This window comes from Convolutriloba macropyga, chromosome 9, assembly GCF_964194025.1.
Source record: "Convolutriloba macropyga chromosome 9, txConMacr16.3, whole genome shotgun sequence".
In the NCBI taxonomy this organism is placed as follows: Eukaryota; Metazoa; Xenacoelomorpha; order Acoela; family Convolutidae; genus Convolutriloba; species Convolutriloba macropyga.
In genome coordinates, this window is record NC_134476.1 from 55,021,129 (window position 1) to 55,041,821 (window position 20,693).

Here is a 20,693-nt window from a genome sequence, read left to right on the forward strand (position 1 = left end):
TTAGCGTTATTTGCGGTTTGAATTCAATTTTCACTGCAATATGTTATACAGTTCTGTTAAATTAAATTTACATCTAAATCAGCAGTTATGAGAAGAATCTAAAAGTCAAGTTTTGTTCCGTTAATTAATTGCTATGATAAGAGCAAAAAGTCAAGGTAAATCAATTTTCAAAAAAGAACACGAATAACAAGTTCAGTGCGAATCAAATAGATCAGAATAACGGTTATAAACAACTATGGAACACCTGTTTATTTCTTCTGTTGTATACAAAAACGTAAGCTATGATATCACAAATGTTTGTTTTTCAAAAGTAGCCGACATCAAATTTATATCGAAACAAATGAATAAAACCATGCAATAAAACATCTATTTTACTCAAGTGATTAGTGCGATTCTAGAGAAGCTGTTTTAGTGAGGAAAAATTCGAATGTTAACCTTGCCAAATCTTGCGAGTTAGCAAGCTTAACACGCAGCCTCGGTCAGGGTCGTTTTCCTCGGACTCTTTTTCTCATAGTACCATTATCAATGACAGAAATGCAATCCCACCCAACTATTATGCTAACCTGTGTTTAAGGCAATACTCCGATGCATTACGCAGCCATGAGTGGTCAGGCACTCTGTGTGAAACTGTTGACATACCGACTGTGCATGGGATCCATCAAGAACAGACAAGGACACCTTCCAAATAAGATCGCTCTTCTCATGAAGAAAGAACAACAAACCAAATCCGCAAAGAAGACATTCCAACAAGCAGCCAAGTTTGCTAAGAAGGCAACGAGATTGGAAAACAATCACAAGGTGGGTCCGGCATTTTACTCTTCTGAAGTTTATTCATTCACTTTTATGCTTTAATGCAACAGTTTTTTTCGAGAGTTTATATTGAGTGTTTGTTTTAGCTTGATCCTTCAGCGGTAGCACCAACTTTTGTCTAATTTCTATCACTCTGCTCTTTCTGCATTTTTGCATTGTTAATAATTGTCTCGAAGCAAGATTGTTGCCGCATTTTCACCAACAACTAGAAGAATATGGCACTAAGAATTTACCAATGCCGATTATTGTTCCGACCCCACTTGTGGGGGGAGGAACTATATACTCAAATGGGTTTTTTTTGTTCTGACAATTTTGGTCGATCGATATATTTATCGTAGAGAAATTTGAGTGGTATCATTAAAAAGCTCGTCCAGCGTAGAGTTAGTAAATAAAAAGATTTTTTTTAACTTCGTTTTTTCCGAGGAGTTATCGAGGGGTAAAGTTTTGTGTGAACGCAGGACAGTTGGCATGATTTTGTTCACTTTTAGCCTAATTTTCGTTCAAAGTAAGATGTTTTCTAAAAAAAAATATCAAATCTAGACTGCATTTCACGCTGCTAAATGAAACATTTTTTCATTCCTAATAGACAAAAGGCGATAAAAATGCTAGTTATGATCTCACGGGTAAGTTTACTATAAAAAATAAAACTCGAACTTTCTTTGAGAGCTGTTATTTTAGAAAACTTTTCGCATTTTTTTTGTTTTTTGAAGTCGCTTATAGACCAGTCACTTTCCATAAGAAGATTCCGTTAAGTACGCGCCTCACTTACTGTCAAATGAAGCCCAATGAACAAAAATCTTTTTTCAAGGGATCGCTTTTATTCTCTTTTGGCTTATACTCTGATTTTTCGTAACTTTTAATGGAAATTTGATTTCTTTTTTGAGATTTTACTAAATTTTTGAAGACCTTTGGTATGTACTCGTTGACTAAAAGTGCAATACAATCCTTAATGAACAGTAATTGAACCTATCTTGTGCTTTGAATGGCCTGCTAATGGCTGTTAAGACGTTAAAAAAAATTTCGAATACTTTTTTGAACATTATTCAACCAAAAACCTATTTTTTTGAACTCTATGTCTTTTTGAGTAAATACAGGACCTCCCTTCTTTCTACTGCGACCAAATTTAATATGAGTAGCAATTTTGACTTCTATATATTGGTTTTTAAGACTTCCATGCCACAAGATTTCATAATGTTTTCAAAAATTTTTGGATACTTTTTCTCATTATTTTAGTTCCTTTTGAAATCCTATTACATTATCATAAAACTGATAGTTCTCATTTAATTAGAAAGTTGTTCAACGCATCATAGGGAAAGTTTGCAGTGAAATGTTTTTTTTTGAAATTGCTTAGACAACTTCTTCTCGCACTTTTCTACTGAATTTTTTTATTTGCCTGTTTTCGAGAGCTGTTTTTTTTAGAAAATTTTTGCATTTTTTTGTTTTTTGAAGTCACTTAGAGAACAGTCACTTTCCACAAGAAGCTTCCGTTAAGTAAGATTATCACTTACTGTCAAATGAAGCCCAATGAACAAAAAATGTGTTTTCAAGGGATCGTTTTTTTTCTCTTTTGGCTTATAATCTATTTTTTCGTAACTTTTAATGAAAATTTGATTTTTTTTGAGATTTAATCAAGTTTTTGAAGTCCTGTGGCATATACTCGTTGACTAAAAGACCAAAGCGTTCCTTAATGAACCGTAATTGGACCTATCTTGTGCTTTGAGTGGCCTGCTAATTGCTGTTAAGACCTTAAAAAAAATTCTTCGAAAACTTTTTGAACATTAATCAACCTTAAACCTATTTTTTTAACTCTATGTCTTTTTGTGTAAATACAGGACTTTTCATTTTTCTACTGCAACCAAATTTATTATGGGTAGCAATTTTGACTCCTAAATATTGGTTTTTCTGACCTCGATGCCACTAGATTTCATAATTTTTTCAAAAATTTTTGGATATTTTTTTTTCATTATTTTGGTTCCTTTTGGAATTCTATTACGTTATCATAAAACTGATAGTTCTCATCATTTAATTACAAAATTGTTCAACGGATCATAGAGAAAGTTTTCAGAGAAATGCTTATGTTTCAAATTGCTTAGACAATTTCTTCTCGCACTTTTCTAATGAATTTTTGGCTTTTGCCTGTATTTGTTGTTATTTTCATAAGGATAAGACTTATTGTGATGTTTTATTGCTAACTCATGAGTGACAAACATTACAGTCTTCCCATCGAGGCACAATTTAGCTTACTTAATGATTTCTTTTCAAAACTATTGATTTTAATGGCGATGATATTACGTGTTTTTCTTTAAAAATTCGTGGCTTTTAACTACTTGCTCAGATTTGTTAATTGTCTGAAGTCACTTTTTTTGAACGAACAATCATCCCATTGCTGTTAAAAAAACAATAGAAAATAGAAAGTTTTTACAAAGAAGTTTTTGTTTTTGACTGTTTTTTAATCTTTTTGTAGTCGTAAAACGCTGAGAGTTCTCATAAGCTTCTAATTGAGGATTGAATAAAAGATGTTACACAATACAGTCAGTTTATTGCGATTAGCTTTAAAGTTTATTATATTTGTTTTCATTTTTTTCTTTAATTTTTCAATTTTTATGGTTGTTTTCTAGAATGATTTTTATTAGCATATTTGCGTAAAAACAGATCCCAATGATTTTCAAATAAGGACCGAGTGAATTGATTTAGTCGTTCAGTATAATTCTAGCTGAATGAGTATATATTATAATTGAAATAAGAGAAACAATATTCATATAAAGCTAAGGAATTTAATGGCTTCAATAACTTGTATTTTCGTAATCTGCTTGTTTTTTATAGTTTTTTTTACAACTTTATTTCGTTTCTATGGCTTGGTCTAAACAAATACAGGTATTATCGGTTTTGTAAGGACTTTTTTGTTACTTTATCAAGAACTATTTCTGTAAAGGCGGAGGGTTTTTGAGACGTAAGAAGTTATGAAACGTTTTTAAAAATGTTGATTGATTCTTCAATTGTGCCTCATTATTTCTTTTTGCCGACTTGTTACCTAGACCAATTAAAGGAAAATCCAATCTGCTTTGAACTAAAAAAGTTTAAATGTGTGTAGCTAAGGTTTTATTGGATTGCATTTTGACGTTGTTACTAAATGCTTTTAAATTTAAACATTCAGTTTTCGGTGAAATTTTTGTTTTTGCTGATTTTGTTGTTTGTTTTGTTTTTTTTCTCGTAGTCTTTTTAATGGCAGATCTCGTGAGTGCTTTAATGAGGCTGGGCATTATGTTTTTCAACTAATAGTTTGGGTGTGTGAAGACTTTTCTAACTCAAACATATATTTTTGATTCTCTTCATTTGGTTGACAATTAAGTCAAAAATGTAGATAAGCTCGGGTCGGAACATCATGCGCAAACGCACATTAACGAGCTTCCTTGTTGCATTTTTCATTGCCTGTTTTGCTGGCATTGCGTTCCTCTTGTCAATGACCATTTTTTTTAAATGTTTTGTTCTCGTTTCTATTGGATATATATATCCTACATTATTTTTCTTAAAACAATAAATATCGAAATCGGGTTGATTTTTGATTTCGTTGAATTTCAGAAGCTAACGCGCCAAAAAAAGCGTTGTTGATAAAACAAATTTGGACAGGGAACAATTAAAGCAACAAAGGTGTAGATGCACTGGAAAAGGCACACGAGGAGCCACTTTTACTCTTAAATGTTTGACTTGTTAAGATCAAGCCAGATGAGTTGCGACTGTATGACTGGGTTCAGGAGTACCAGAGTGACCTTCTAATACAGTTTAACCAAGTTGACACTACAGCCACTGGACTAGTGGACGAGAATGCATTCTATGACGTCATGGAGATGCACGGTCCCAAATTTGCCCCACCTGAAATGTACAGGTAACCACAACTTCAATCTTAAGATGATTAATGATCTTAATTGATTAGTACTCTATGTAATACGGGCAGAAGACTACTTCACAGCATTTCAAGTTTTTTTTAGAGCATTTGATCTTTGCGAACGCTTTTTCGAAACCAATGTTTTCAACAAATGCCCAAGATCACGTTCTAGAGAGAAGCCACCAAATATCACACCATAATATCATGACACGCATGTGAATTGTGCACTCTTGTTATATAGCGGGGGAAAAGTTTAAAAAAACGTTCTTCTTGGGAAGTATTTAAAATATTTACTTGGAAAGAAGGTTTGAGGAAGAAGAAAGAGTAAGAGATTCCGACTAAGAGACACTCAATTTCAAGAGCTTATGACCAGTGGTTGTAATGGTTAAACAAACTAACCAGGATGAGGTGAGCAACCCGGGCCGAGGAATTTGGCCAAAATTATGTAAGATCAGCGGCAACTAGCGTTGACAAGTCGGAAAATTCACCGCAATTTTCTTACATAATTTTGCGTTGAATGCGTTGATTTTAAAGACAAAAATTCAACGCATTCAGCGCAAAATTATGTAAGAAATGGCTGTGAATTTTCCAACGTGTCAACGCTAGTTGCCGCTGATCTTACATATTTAGCGTTGAATTTAGAGTAGATCTTACATATTTTTGCGTTGAATTTAGCGTTGATCTTACAAAAAATCAACGCGTAGAACTCTGGGTATGGGACTCGAACCACTGACCTCCTGTTTACTTGTCACCTCTTCTAACATTGCGCCACCGTTCCTTGGTTTCCTTAAGAGCCGCAATCCTTATAAAGCGTTGATCTTACATATTTTGCGTTGATTTTAGCGTAGACCTTACATATTTTGCATTGAATTTAGCGTAGGACTTGCATATATTTCATTGAATTTAGCCTAGATCTTACATATTTTTCGTTTAATTTAACCGAGATCTTACATAATTTCAACGTATTCAACGCATTTATCATGTGAGAAGTACTGGGAAAAATTTAAAATTTTTTTTAAGTTTTGAAAAAAATTTGAATTCCTAAAACGGTCTGAAATGGTTTTTGCACCGTAAGAGAGCAAATGGTTATTTTTTGCTGACTTCATTTTTCTCAATTGTTTCAGTATAGGGGTCGAAACAGTAAAAGAATTAATTTTTGAAAAAAAAAACTTGAAAAATTTGAAATCTTCAAATGGTCTGAATTGGATTTTTCACTATAAAAGAGCACTAAAAAAGATTTTTTCTGACTTCTTGTTACTCACCTTTGGAGTATAGGGTTCGAAATAGTGAAAAAAATAATTTTTTGAAAAAAAACTTGAAAAAGTTTTGAAATCGTAAAATGGTCTGAAACAGATTTTGCACTATAAAAGAGCACTAAAAAGTGATTTGCAGTAGTGTCGAAACAGTTAAAAAATTAATTTTTTGAAAGAAAACATGAAAAATTTGAAATCGTAAAATGGTCTCAATTGGATTTTGCACTATAAAAGAGCACTAAAAATGATTTTTCTCTGACTTCACGTTTCTCACCTTCGCAGCATAGGGGTCGAAACAGTGAAAAAATTAATTTTTCAAAAAAAAAACTTGGAAAAGTTTTGATATCGTAAAATGCTCTCAAATGCATTTTTCACTATAAAAGAGCACTAAAAAGTGGTTGTTTTGCTGACTTCGCTTTTCTCACCTGTGAAGTATAGGGATCGAAACAGTGAAAAAATTGATTTTTTGAAAAAAAAACTTGAAAAATTTGAAATCTTAAAATTGTCTGAATTGGATTTTGCACTATAAAAGAGCACTAAACATGATTTTTTTCTGACCTAATGTTTGTCACCTTTGCAATATAGGGTTCGAAACAGTGAAAAAAATTGATTTTTTGAAAAAAAACTTTTAAAATTATTAACTGGTCTAAAAAATTCAAAAAATTCAGCCTTAAATTTGTAAGATCTAACCAAAATTCTACGCAAAATATGTAAGATTGGTGTTGAAAGCGTTGAATTTATGTAAGATCTACGCTAAATTCAACGATAAATATGTAAGATCTAAGCTACAATTCAACGCTAGTTATGTAAGATCTACGCCAAATTTCAACGCAAAATATGTAAGATTGGCGTTGAATGCGTTGAATTTATGTAAGATCTACGCTAAATTCAACGCTAAATATATAAGATCTACTCTAAAATTCAACGCTAAATAAGTAAGATCTACGCCAAAATTCAACGCAACATTATGTGAGATCTACGCTAAATTCAACGCAAAATATGTAAGATCTACGCTAAAATTCTACGCCAAATTATGTAAGATTGGCATTGAATGCGTTGAATTTATGTAAGATTTACGCTAAATTCAACGCTAAATATGTAAGATCTACGCTAAAATTCAACGCTAAACATGTAAGATCTACGCCAAATTTCAACGCAAAATATGTAAGATCTACGCCAAAATTCTACGCCAAATTATGTAAGATTGGCATTGAATGCGTTGAATTTATGTAAGATTTACGCTAAATTCAACGCTAAATATGTAAGATCTACGCTAAAATTCGACGCTAAATATGTAAGATCTACGCCAAATCTCAACGCAAAATATGTAAGATTGGCGTTGAATGCGTTGAATTTATGTAAGATCTACGCTAAATTCAACGCTAAATATGTAAGATCTACGCTAAAATTCAACGCTAAATATGTAAGATCTACGCCAAAATTCAATGCAAAATTATGTAAGATTGGCGTTGAATGCGTTGAATTTATTTAAGATCTACGCTCAAGAGTAGATCTTACATAAATTCAACGCATTCAACGCCAATCTTACATAATTTTGCGTTTTTTAGCGTTGACACCTCGGCCCGGGAACACAAGACAGCTGTGATCAGAGTTTAATCACGCTCGGGGGCATCAGACCCACTTGGAATTTCACGCGGAGAGGGGGGGGGGTGCCTGGCCTAATTAGGTCTGTGCCAAGACCATAATGCCCGATGCCAATATACCCAATCTGACAAAATATCCAAAATGTACCAATATTTCATCCAAATGTTGAAACTACCGGAGTGAATATTTAGGATTGTGTTTAGTTAGTGCTGTATTGGCCCTGACTGCTGTCCCAGGGAAACGAAACTTGATACACCTTGCGAAAACTTGTAAGATCTTGACAGTCTTGACAAAAGATGGATTATCTGACCAAGATCTTGATTGGAAAAAAAATTCTTGGAACATCTTGATAAGATTTTGTCAAGATCTTATCAAGCTGTATCAAGAAAATTCCTTTAATAAACTTGCCAAGATCATGGTAAAACATGGCATTAAAATTTTAACTGAAATTGAGAGGCGTAATAAGTAATCATAATGTAGTGATTGCTCTTTTCCTGAGCATCATATTTTTACGTTGCTCTTTTCAAGACTGTTCGAATTAAAACAAACGTTTTTGTCCTCGAACTCTCAAATCTGTTTCTGTTGGTCATATATCAATAACAATAACTTTCGAACCCACAAACAATAGTTTTAATTCAATTCAAGCCAAGTACCTAATGCTAAGTACTTAATCTAAACAAAGATCATAACGTTATAAATACTGATACAGATTCTGATTCAGTTCACACTTTTCCTTGAATTTCTCTGATTCAGACTCCGAATTAGCCTTTGAACCAGAATCTGATTCAGACTCTGAATTTTCTCTGATTCGCTTTTTGATTCAGACTCTGAATGAAGCTATGATTCTGGCACTGCTTTTTCTGAATCAGGGAATTTCGTAACTAGGCTCTTGAGCCGAGCGAGGTTAAAACATTTTTTATTGTTGTCAGGTCCTTACAGAGTACAAACTTGTATAACACTTGTGGAAATTGAGGAACCTTATGTGAAATAGCAACAATTTGGTCCAAAACATTCCTCAAGTCAAGTTAAAACTGATAAAAGAGCCCATTTTTTGCCTTCCCGTCTCTCAAAAAAAGTTTATTCTGTTCATATCATATTATTATAGTGTTTTTAGGAGAAAAGAGGGTACGCATATACAATACAAGTTTTTTGGCCTACTGAAATTTCCGAATACAAAAAGAAAACGAGATAAATTCTAATAATTGAAACGTTGTTATTTCTTACTGCTCGAAAACTAAAAAAAATACAACTGATGTACAACAGGATTATTATAAAACTCAATAAATTCCGACCATGCTCAGGTTAACCGTTTGAGTAGTTACAGAATTTTTAGCAAATATTTGAATTGAATACTTTTTCCTTTTTAAAGCCAAAAAAGCTCCTAAGGTCGGAATTTACACCATAAGGCAAGGGAAACGTGTTTTCAACCTGTTTCAGGAATGTAAAAAGCAGACTAAGTAGAAAAAAACAAGACTATTTCGAATTTCTATTTGTTACTTTATACTCAAATTTATCAAAGAAGTGTGGGCATATCGCATTAAATTAAAATCATTGTGAGATTGGCGAAAAACATAACGCAAGATCCAAAGAAAACTAGTTGGAAGGTATTTTATATCTAATGGTACTTATTAAAAGATTCTAAATTTTGTTCAGATTCAGAATTATTCCAGAAGTTCATTCTGAATCTTACCCTTATGTTCAAAGGCTATTGATTTTTTTATTTGTTCTCAATCACAGAAATTAAGATTTACATCAGTGTTAATTCTGAAATCGTCCTTAACAGTATTAAAAATTGAGTTTTTCTGAAACCGTTTTGAATATTTACTGATGTTCAGGGAGTGTTAATTACGGGATAGCTGTGCCTCACTGGCAGGTAGAAATTGATATGAGACTTTATCACAAAGATGGGGTATTAAATTGTCAGTTTAGCTATGAGAAAATATGCAGGTAAAATTGAGTGCTAAATTTTAATCGGATTATTGAACAAAGAAGATCATAAGGTGTAAAATGGGCATAATGGCATTGGATATACTGGTACATTGGGTTTATTGTCATGTAACCCTTGGGTCGCACACTGGGTACGCCAGAATTACTTGGGTCACAAACTGGCGGTATCCAAACGAACACTTTTTTACCATTGAAATTCCAGAAACCATTTGTTTAATCTCTTGTTTGGAGAAAAACTAAACGCTCTTTGTGTATATTCGGTTTCTGATTTCTTCGTTAAAAAACTTAATTCCTAACCAGCAACAGTTCCAGCTCAACTTCGTTCAACAAAACTTTGCCTTTAGCTTGGTCTTTGATGCTCATCAACTAAAATTGGGAAGCGCGTTGCAAAAAAATAATCTCTTTGGGGGTTCATTATTATTTTTTTCGTGGGAGCTATCAAGACTCTGAGAAGGGCACTGATCAAACCGTACAGATTATGGAATTGGCTCTGTTCAGAATATCCAGACTAAACCAACAGACTATTCCTTCAGACTCTAGATCGTGGTAGACCTGATCCCTAGGACTAGGTAGTGTATTGATCAAACTCTGCAGAGCCTAGACGCTGTCCTGATCAGGCTTTAGAGGCCAAAAACTCTGTCGCTGGGCCTCGCTTTACACCAGAAAAATGTCCAGATATCTGGACGTCTTTCCGCTCATTTTTTAAAACTTTTCTATTATAAAAGTGTAAATCACTGGAGTCGGTTCCATCTGGCGTAATACCGAAGCCAACATGGCCTAAAATAGCTCGTGTACTACTATTGCCCGAGATACTTATATCTCTTGTACGTCACCAAACAGTTGTTCTCATATGATTTTGTTGATTGAAAGGATTTATTTAGGAAAATCTACAAGTTGCACGATCGTGAGAACAGTGGACTGATCAAGTATGAGGAGTTCATTGGTGGTAAGAAGTATGTTCACAAGCCCTATCTCAGGTCACAATTCCTCCCCAAAGGACTGAAAAGTGGCAAGAAAAAGAAAGGCAAGAAAGGTACCTTTTTAATGCATTTCAACCCCTGTTTAATTGTCTTTCATGACAAGCGTAAGAACGCCCCACAAAATTGACGAGAAGTGAAACGTTTTCAATTTGTCAATGTCGTTTTAGTTTGGTTTCACGTAGGTTGACGTGCTTAACAATGTGCAGACAATCCAAACTATAAACAGTCATGATAAGATAAGACTTTTGCTCTTTTTCATAATTGATCGCGTTCACCTCATTTTTTATTAGACATGATTAGCCATGATCAAAGTTTAACTTGTTTTTTTTACGGCCGGGCTTGTTTCATCTCTTTTTCCACGCTTGCTGAAGACAAAAAGTGGTTATTGGAAGAACTAGAGCACTGTTTACGCCACAAAATGACACTACGGTTTACAAGAAATTATTTACTTTTTCTGGATTGAAATGACAAACAGTTTGTCGAAAAAAATATAGTTGAAAATCTGTATGAGAAACACACAAGAGTTAAAAAAGAAGATTGCTGTAAATGGGTAAAAATGATGAAAAAATGTCTCGACTGCTTTTGAAGAAGTTATCTGACATCAATATGATACATGTTTGATTTTTCTAACAACTACCTAAAGTGTCCACAAAAATAATTGACGTTTTCCGCTTTCAGAGGAAGAAATGGAACTATTGCGTGAGTTTTATCTGCATCGTTGCACAATTTTTTTCACATCATTGTCAGATATGCTGTCCACGCAATTTTGTCCGCTATCAGATTAATAATTATAACATGATAGTTATAACTTGAATAACTGATGTGCACAGCATGTACTAAAGACTGGTGTACAAGAAACTGCTATCCACCATTTTTGAACAAAAAAACCAAAACTTTTATCTCTAGTTTACTCCATTGTAATGGATACTACTCATAGTAGCATAGAGAAGAGTGTTTTCCATAGAGGAAAATTTAAGAATGAAAGGTGAAAAATGTTCTATTTACATATTAACTGCCTGTAAACAGTCCCCTTTTTTACATAACATAAAAAGCATTTCTTGCACCACGAAATCACTCCGCAAAAGCATTTGAGCGAAATGAAAATAATTCAAGCTTTTCATGTTTGTAATTCGATAATTATTAAAAAATAGGCAAGGGTGGCAAGAAGAAGAAGTTCAAGCTAGCAGTGCCCATTTGCACTCGTGACGAGGGACCCCGCATGCCCAATGGAGCCCCTCCCGCCAACTACATTCAGCAGCTGGTACCAGTTGTTGACTGGTCCAGGTTCACCAGGGACAATCAATCCAAACATCCCATATTTGATGACTCCTACTGGTCAGTTGTTCTCCGGCTGTTTGTACATTATCCAGACTTCTTTTTTGGAATTTGGATCTTTTTTATAAAGTAAATAAAGCACGCTTAATTTCGCAGAAAAACAAATATTGTAACACATGCGTTTAATACGTTCTACTAATAAACGTTAGAAGGCTCAGAAATAATTCCTTTGACAATAATTTTAAGTCAACCTAATTATGAAGGTCAACCGTAATAATTATTAGGACCTAATTAGGTCAACCTAATAATTTTTAAGGATGAACGAAGTTCGATTTTTTGAGCTTATCGGTATAAAATGGTGGCCGGCTTTGAACTCCTCAATGACCAGACAGAAAACATGTTAAAAGAGCATTAAAAAACTGATATCTAAAACCATTTGTTGTAATCATTGTTCGCATATTGCTAACGCTTCTATATATTTGCTTTGCTTTATTATAAAGCGTCCAATTCGAATCAATTGAAGTTCGCAAAGTGTTTTTGCACCCCCGGACCGAACTCAAAGTCTATATCAGTACTAGGCAAGTCTAAATCCAAGTCTTATTTCGTTTTCCAGTACTGGGCAGGTCTAAATACAAGTCTTACAAGTGTGGCAAGTCTTAACCAAGACTTGGATAACACTTGGAAGTTGATTCCCAAGTCAAAACCAACTTTCAAAAAATTTCGAGTGAAATTTTCGAATTCAAAAAAAATTTGCAGCGTGCCACGATTTTGGCATTACTTTTTAGCCACTTTCCCGGGGTGCTGGAAATTGATGCCGGGGGCATACCAAATTGTATATTAGCACCCCGGGGGTATATTGAGGGTATTTCAGCACTATTTCAGGTGTTCTAGGCCGTTTTCAGTCATTTTTCAGTCGTTTGCAGCCGTTTGCAGCCGTTTTCAGCCGAATTTTAGCCGAAAATCGACATTTAATTTTTCAGATTTGGCAAATGTCGAATGTTTTTTTTCGGCTATTTTTGACGTTTTTTTTCGGCTATTTTTGACGTTTCCCCGGCTATTTTTGAAGTTCTTTTCGGCTAGCCGAGACTTGGATTTAGAATTGCCAAGTCTTAAATCAGACTTGGATTTAGAATTGCCAAGTCTTAAATCAGACTTGGATTTAGAATTGCCAAGTCTTAAATCAGACTTGGATTTAGAATTGCCAAGTCTTAAATCAGACTTGGATTTAGAATTGCCAAGTCTTAAATCAGACTTGGATTTAGACTTGCCAGGTCTTAAATCAGACTTGGATTAGACTTGCCAAGTCTCAGCCCAGACTTGGATTTAGACTGCCAAGTGTAAAAAGTGACATGATCGTAGTTCTGAATCAGTAATGAAATAAGACTTGGATTTAGACTTGCGCAGTACTGAAATTGACTTGGCGTTAGGTCCGGGCCTCTATCAATCAACCCCCCCCCCCCCCTCATTCTTGTGATAAGGCATAGATGTGTATGAAGATGAAATTTCTCAGCAATTTTTTCTTTGCAAGATTTGTGAATATTACTTACTTTTTCTCTGCTCTGGGCCATACCTTATTAACAGCGTCTTCGAGGTTTCGTGATTAAAATGTCATAATGCAGATTTTGAGGTAATATTCTAAAATTATCTCAGGTTAAACTAGACATTTTCTCCCGTGATGATTAATTACAATTTTTCGTGTGATTCAGTGATTAAATGTGCCGGTAAAACAACTGGCTTCGATAGGAATTTCCGTCTGCAAAATCTTTTGTGTGAAAATCTTGTGCAGAACAGATAAGCATACAAAAAAAGATGAGACAAAAAACTTTTTACTTTTTAGAATTTTCTTAGAGAACTAATTGGGTGCTGTAATCTACAGGTACATGAAGGACAGTGGGACAGCCTATGTTAATCTGAACACTGCCACTAGAAGTGGAGATGTCGAATCCATGAAGAAAGCCATCATGCTCGGAAAGACGCACGTTGGTAAGAACAACACTCAATTCGGTATACTACTGGGGGGGGGGGGGGGTCGAGATGTCAGCGCCGTTTCAGCGCGTTATTTTGTAAGAAGTGCGCTGAATGTGCTAAAATTATGTAAGAAATGAGCTGAATGCGCTAAAATGAGCTGAAACGCGCTGATTTTTCAAAATTTTCTGCGCAAAAATCTTACATAATTTTGCGCTGAAATGCGCTGAAAATATGTAAGAAATGCGCTGAATTTTCAGCGAATTTCTTACATAATTTCAGCACATTTCTTCTTAAACTGTCTATTAAAATAAAGTTAAATTAAATAGGAAGAAGTTCAGGAGTCTTTGGCGCAGTGGATTGGGTGAATGCTGCGGCACCGAAAAGCAGGGTGTGATTCTCAGTGTTATCTATATTTTGAAAAATCAGCGCATTTCAGCGCATTTCTAACATAAATTTTCTCGACCCGGGGCAGCTTAAGCAGGCACAATTACTGTTACTGTGAAAAACTACCAGAACTGGATTCGAACCAGCATCTCTTGAGAGAGTAGATTTTGGTGCTCATTTTTCACATTCACCAATGCAATTCAGCAAATTTCTCATATGATGCAGTGACGGGGGGGGGGGGGGAGAACGATTGCATTATATCAGTTATAGCATCAATAATGTATCATTATAATGTTCACCTTAAAATAAGAGCAAACGTGAAAAGCTGATTTGTATAATGCAAACACACCCGACTTCAGGTGATCCTAAAGGAGCAAACCCATCCAGACGATAATCAGTCGCATGATCAGACACACTTCAAATTGTGAGCTAGTAGGAGTTGGGGAATCCAAACTTAAAATTTAAATACGCTTTTCCCTTTAAAACAATAGGTATATATTTTTTTACTGTAATGGGAGCATATAGAGAAATCAACTGTAATAAAGACAATCAATAAAACTTATGAAGCTAAAACGTGGTTACATAAAAATCATGACTTCTACATTTCCGATTTCATTTTGAACGATTTGACTTTTATTACATGACTATGTTTGATACAATGACCTCTAATTGCTACTGTATACTACATATCTCCGCCTCCTGAGTGTCGGAGACCCAAAAAACCGTAAAATTAAAATATCCACCAAAATTCGCAAAATACCCAGAACATCGTAGAATATCCACCAAAAGTCGCAAAACATCCAGAATATTGTAGAATATCCACCAAAATAATACACTAATTGTCCCATAGGTTTTCCACAATACGCAGTTATTTGCCACATCGCCCAGTAGGTTGTCCACGTCGCCCAAATGCAAAATAAGCTGAAGTAACCTAAAATAACCTAAAAAAAACCAAATTTATCAAAAATAATGAAAAGTAAGCGAAAATGGAAAGTAATTAAACAAATATAACAATCAATGTAATTTAATACCAATTAATGGTTACATATGAGTAAAAAATGCTGAATTAGGCCAAGATTCTGTCGTAAAAGTGGAGAAATTACGTGTTAAAATGTAGGAATTTGGCCAAAATTTGGGAAAATTTTGTAATTTTCCGTACGAAACTTGAATTTAAGATTGCTTGTAGTTGCAAATATTAACAGTTTTTATTACTGGAAACTTAAAGAGGAGTCTTGCGGACAAAATATAAATGAATCAACGAAAAAAAATTATTGGGGAGAGTAACAATGTTTCAAAAATATCTTCAAAAAACTGCAATTAAGTCAACATGAAAGCAAAAATGCTCAATTACTGCCCAATTTCTCATATTATATACGCTCATGTTTGACAGTGAGAGTGCTTTTGCAAGTTGAGCAGAATCATGAGCGGTTTGGATGCGCTCTTAAGCCGATACAATCTAAATGAAACCATTTGATGAGGCAGTTTTTGTTACAACATTTGAGCATTGCTCGATTATGTGGCTCATTACAAAGACACTTGCGGTCTTTGTTAATTTAGTCTCAACATTGCTCTCAATTGGGCTTTCTTTTGCATTTTTTTTTTACCAACGGCTCTTTTTGGCGGTTAAAAGCAGTTTGCACGGTTTTAGCCTTCGTATACTAACTGTTTGGCTCAAACCAATCACTTTATTTGCGCTGTTTTCAACTCATGATTGAAAGAGACTACTTCATGTGGACCAGAAAAAAGAAATTTTAGTGGCTGTTTTACACGGTCAACACGCAGCCAGACATGAGAACATTGAGAGTGTTCTTTCGGAATAAATAAATTGTCTTTAGAACTGATTTTCTCTTCTCCCTGAGGTGAAAACGAAACAGTCTAGATGACTTTGAAGCTGGCGAATATACCTAACCAATTATCATTGACTATAGAATTCAGGATTAGAGCATTGAGACCAGTGGTGGCTGATAATCCATAAATTCCATTTTCGTCTGGTTTAATTCGAATTCCAAACAGAACAATAGGCAAGGCTCTGAGCCAATCAATTTTAGTCAACTTTAAAGCCTCTTGAGGTTTTCTACGAAATCTTTCTATCTGATCCGTTTGATTGCGGATGACAAGCAGTTGTTCTTAGCCAACAAAAGCCGATAGTTTTTGCTAGGCATTCGAAGAGGTCACTTTTGAATTGCCAACCTTTTCCTGTGTTTATGTAAAAAGGCACGCCAAATCTAGAAAATCAGGAATTTAGAAAGGCATCACTTATAGCGTCGGCTGCAGTTGACGATACAGGTTGTGCTTCAACCCATTTTGTCATCCTGTCGGTAAATGTTACAAGATACCTATGAGGAGAATCTGTAGCTGCTGAAAGTGATTCCACAATATCTAGATGTATATGACTGAATCTGGTAATGCCGTCATTAATCAGGCATGTCTTAGAATTTGTATGTGTCTTGAAATTTCTGTTGGCACTGACGACATTCTTTGAACAACAATTTGATATTTTGACCAGCTTTTGGCCATTTAAATCTTGCTAGAATCATCTTTTGTGTAATTTTTCAATCTGTATGTCATAAGTCATGGAACTGGCTGAAAATAGTAAAGCGACAATCGGGAGGTAAAATAGGTGGTGGAACAACAGATTTATCACGCAGAAGTTTCTCATTGCCAACAAGTAACCTCTTGTACTCCTTTCAAATATTAATTTGTCATTTGAGTACGAAAATCTTCTGTTTGTCTTTTCGCTAATTCTGGTAAATCATAAACCTTGATATAGACACCAGATAAATTTTGAGATTGTTTACGAATACCAATTGAAGGACGAGAGAAACAATTGGCAGCAAAATTTTCCGACCCTGACAAATGGTTAATTTCATCTATAAATTCAGCTATGAAAGAAAGCTGTCTTGCTTGTCGAGGACTATGATTATTAGATGGGCTTAATTGACAGAAAATGCAAGCTATAGGCATGTTGTCCGTGAAAACAACAGTTTTTCTGCCTTCTATGAAATTACGAAATTTAACGGTTGCAGCATAACTTGCACGCAATTTTTTGTCAAAAGTGCTGTAATTTCGTTCTGCTGGTGTTAGGCGTCTAGAAAAAATGCTAGTAGTCGGTTTTTGTCTGAACTCGATACCTCATGGATAGCTGCACCAATTGCTGTTTCTGAAGCATCAGTTGTTAATGACAAGGTGGTATCTTGTGATATATGGCAAAGAGGTACTGATTTGCTCAAGCGTTCTTTAAGTGCGCTAAAATATTCTGAATGGTGGGGAATCCAATCATAGGTGGGTTCCATGATACTCAAAAGCAAATTTGCTTTATTCTTTCTAGTTTTCGGCGCTGGTTGACTTGAATTAAGAAGATTCTGTAAAGGCTCAATAATTTGGGCACTTTGAGGAATATGCTTCCTGTAAACAGAAAGCATTCCCATTATTATTCGGAGCTCTTTGTAACTTTTGGGTTCTTCTAAGCCAATCAAGTTTTCAAACTTTGATGCAAGTGGTTGAATACCGTCAAAGGCAATTTCAAATCCTAAGAAATCAACACTCTCTTTAACTCATTTGCATTTAGTACACAAACCAGGTTTTTACACAATTACTGGTACACAAGCAAGGTTTTTACACATTTGCATTTGTACACAAGCCAGGTTTATAGTACACAATTGTCAGGTTTATACACAAGCCGTATTCGTTTTATCTTTTTAACAAGCGATCAAGTGTTTCAAGATGCGACTCTATATCAAAGGATGCTACCAATACGTCGTCTGAGTACACGAACACATCTGCTATATTCTGAAAAATTTCGTGAATAAATCGCTGAAAAGTTTTTTCTGCATTTTTCAGACCAAATGGCATTCTGATAAATTCGAACAAAACAAAAGGTGTAGTTTTTGCTGTTTTTTCTATGTCATCTGAGTGAATTGGTATCTGATGATACGCTTTGACCGAGTCAAGTTCGCTGAAAATTGTTCTGCCACTAATTTCAACCATTGAAAAGTGAGGCATTGGATAACTACCTCTGACAGTTATCTGATTCAGAGATCTGTAGTCAGCGCAGGGTCTCCAATCGCCAATTTCTTTTTTCGATACCATGTGCAAAGATGATGAATAAGGACTTTTGGATGGTCGTATTATACCAAGCCGTTGCATTTCATCAAAGGCATCTTTGCAGTTTTTAGCTTTTCTGGAATCAACTGTGTTGGTTTAGAGAAAACTTGCATCCGGATGTTTCTCTTCTGTGGACTGTTTTATGCTTTGCTTCGACATCAAAATTATTATCGTCAAAAACATCAGAATATTTTTCCATGATTGCTCTTAGTCTATCATTTTCAATTGACAAAATGTCATTTTTGACAACCTGGACTGATAAATGACTGTCCTCGACTGATGTTAAAGATTGTCTCGTAGAAAGACCTGTTATGTTATTAGTTAAGGTGAGGTCATCACAATTAACTGTAATTTTGAATTCATTCAGGAAGTCTAAGCCAAGAATATTATCTTTGACATCTGCTATAAAGAATGTGAAAGGAAATGTTCTTCGCAAAGAAGGAATCGAAAATGATAAGGACATTCTGCCAAAAATTTTAATTGAATCTCCAATGATTGTTCTAAATTTTGTTACAGCAGGTGTTACGAAGTAAGTATTAACAAAATTTGGCATAATAATTGATGTCATTGAACCTGTGTCTGCTATAAAATCAATTGAAATATCTCCTAATTTAGCCGGTACGCGAATGCAGAGTTTACCCCCAGAGATTGCCGCGCACAATCTAGGGGTTACTTTTTTGACGGATTTACTGGAGAGTTTGCGCGAGGCGTTGGTTCTATATTTTTGGGCTTCTCTCCTGGCCACTGACACCATTGTTTACATGATTTTGCCTTTACAACAAAGTAGAGATGATAGCGACAAATTTTTGGTCTTTGACCTGCTGTGAAAAATCTATGTGTGTTCTCGATTGATCTGTTTGACTTTGATTTGTTTACTGATTGGTTGTTTTGCATTGAATGCTCATGTATAATGGTCGTGTTGGCATCTGTTGTGCAAAGGCTGCAAATATGTTCGGAGGACATGTGGCAACTACAGTGTTTGAGTAGCTATAAATTGTATCAACTTAAATTGGCAAATTATTCAACAGGATGTTGTAGGTGAGCTGAGAGTAGTGTTTTCACAGAAATTGGCATTGCTTGCATTAAACTTTGCTTTATGACATCGTCATCTAAGGTCAAGTTACATTCAGCAAGCTTTCGTTGAAATCTCATCAAGCACAAGGAAGGTTTTTGATCTTCCAATGAAATCATTCCCAAGGCTTTTTCAATCATATCTTGTTTCGACTTCTGGAAAATGTCGCAGATATGATCTTTGATGTCTCTCTAATTGTCTATGTCCACTGGAAGATTGATTGCAAGGTCTTAAGGAATTGCAGCAAATATGTGATGAAATTTTGTCTCATCATTTGTTGTTCAGGCAATGCCAAATTGAGATTCCATTTGACGGAACCATACTCCAGGATTTGACCTGTAGAAAACAGGAGGTTACACAGAAACTCTTCTAACGTAGCCACCTGAAGCTCAATGTTGTTGAGCTAGCAATAAATTTGGATCAATCGCCCCAGCTAGAGTTTAAGATCCTGATGGAAATTGTCCGCCACTACCTGAACCTACAGAACCTGCAGCGTCACCTGAACCTGTACCTATACCTGTACCCGCCATACCAATACCTGTTATTACCATACCCGAACCTGTACCTAACATACACTGACCAGCACCTACCAAACTCTGACCAGTACCTACCAAACCCGAAACCGAACCTAGCGTACCCAAACCCCCCAAAATGGTAATCACCGTAAAACCGGTAAGGGGAAAACATAATTGGGCCCCAGAAAAGAAACAAATTTAAGAAGTCGTGTTTATGTAAAGTTCGACTCGAATTTTTCTGTAATAAAACTATTAAATTTGATTAGCTTTAAGGACAAAAAATAGTTATTTAGCTTCCGTATTAGGCGTATATTAACAGTTAAGGGTCAACATTGTAGAAGTTGGGGAATCCTAGCTTAATATTTAAATAGGTCTTTCCCTTTAAAACAATAGGTATATATTTTTAACTGTAATGGAAGCATATAGAGAAATCAACTGTAATAAAGACAATCAAAAAAGCTTATAAAGCTAAGACGTGGTTACATAAAAATCATGACTCCTACATTTCCAAATTCATTTTGAACGATTTGACTTTTCTTACATGACTATATTTGATACAATGACTTCTAATTGTTACTGTATCCTACAAGCTCTTCAATGTCACAAAACTCTCAACACACCCCCCACACACACACTCAGGAGGTGTGCGCTTGCAATTGCCTGCCCGGGCCGAGGAATTTGGCCAAAATTATGTAAGATCAGCGGAAACTAGCGTTGACATGTCGGAAAATTCACTGCAATTTTCTTACATAATTTTGCGTTGAATGCGTTGAATTTGAAGACAAAAATTCAACGCATTCAACGCAAAATTGTGTGAGAAAATTGCGGTGAATTTTCCGACTTGTCAACGCTAGTTGCCGCTGATCTTACATATTTAGCGTTGAATATAGCGTAGAT

At 35.1% G+C, this 20,693-nt stretch overlaps 2 protein-coding genes across 7 annotated transcripts in view; both read left to right on the forward strand.

Annotated features, from left to right (window-relative positions):
* The window catches only part of LOC142345864 (ubiquitin-conjugating enzyme E2 S-like), a 309,073-nt gene that overhangs the window by 186,645 nt on the left and 101,735 nt on the right, over positions 1-20,693 (forward strand). The gene's annotated exons all lie outside the window — the stretch shown is intronic.
* The window catches only part of LOC142345862 (ankyrin repeat and EF-hand domain-containing protein 1-like), a 53,349-nt gene that overhangs the window by 22,330 nt on the left and 10,326 nt on the right, over positions 1-20,693 (forward strand). For 2 of the 6 annotated variants that reach the window (XM_075398285.1, XM_075398288.1), the window contains exons 6-12: positions 575-798; positions 897-911; positions 4,524-4,693; positions 10,380-10,531; positions 11,157-11,177; positions 11,630-11,813; positions 13,630-13,736. In XM_075398285.1, coding sequence (XP_075254400.1) covers positions 575-798; positions 897-911; positions 4,524-4,693; positions 10,380-10,531; positions 11,157-11,177; positions 11,630-11,813; positions 13,630-13,736 — 873 coding nt within the window. The remainder of the gene's footprint in view (positions 1-574; positions 799-896; positions 912-4,523; positions 4,694-10,379; positions 10,532-11,156; positions 11,178-11,629; positions 11,814-13,629; positions 13,737-20,693) is intronic. The other 4 variants (XM_075398287.1, XM_075398289.1, XM_075398286.1 and 1 more) reach the window with 4 other exon arrangements.